General features: G+C 50.7%; 1 protein-coding gene across 1 annotated transcript in view; it reads right to left on the reverse strand.

The window, feature by feature from the left end:
- The window catches only part of DMBT1 (deleted in malignant brain tumors 1), an 83,852-nt gene that overhangs the window by 43,860 nt on the left and 39,637 nt on the right, over nt 1–355 (reverse strand). The window contains exon 8 of the mRNA XM_012642378.1: nt 276–305. Coding sequence (XP_012497832.1) covers nt 276–305 — 30 coding nt within the window. The remainder of the gene's footprint in view (nt 1–275; nt 306–355) is intronic.

A 355-nucleotide genomic window follows, 5' to 3' on the forward strand; every position in this document is an offset into this window, starting at 1 on the left:
CTCCAGATCCATCACTAAACATTCGAGATAAATCAGCCAATGAATTCTGTTCTAACCTAGGAGAGTTTGACTTGGGTTCCTGTCCCTTGCAAACAATAGCATGCTGACTAACTGATGCCCCTTACAGTACAAATCACAACCGGGGGCAAAGGGAACCTCCTCACTGAGGGAGCGGGTGAGCAGCCAGATGCTTCATGCAAGACACAGGAATGTCCCCGAGGCCTGCAGACCACAGTGCCAAGTGCTGATGCTTTGGCGACATGAAAGAAACTTACCATGGGAAGGAGACGTTGTGGGCCACCAAGCTGCAGAGAAAGACACAGCAGGATTAGACAGGAAGGGGTTTGGAACCCAG

The sequence above is a fragment of the Propithecus coquereli genome, unplaced genomic scaffold, assembly GCF_000956105.1.
Source record: "Propithecus coquereli isolate 6110/MARCELLA unplaced genomic scaffold, Pcoq_1.0 Scaffold179, whole genome shotgun sequence".
NCBI lineage: Eukaryota > Metazoa > Chordata > Mammalia > Primates > Indriidae > Propithecus > Propithecus coquereli.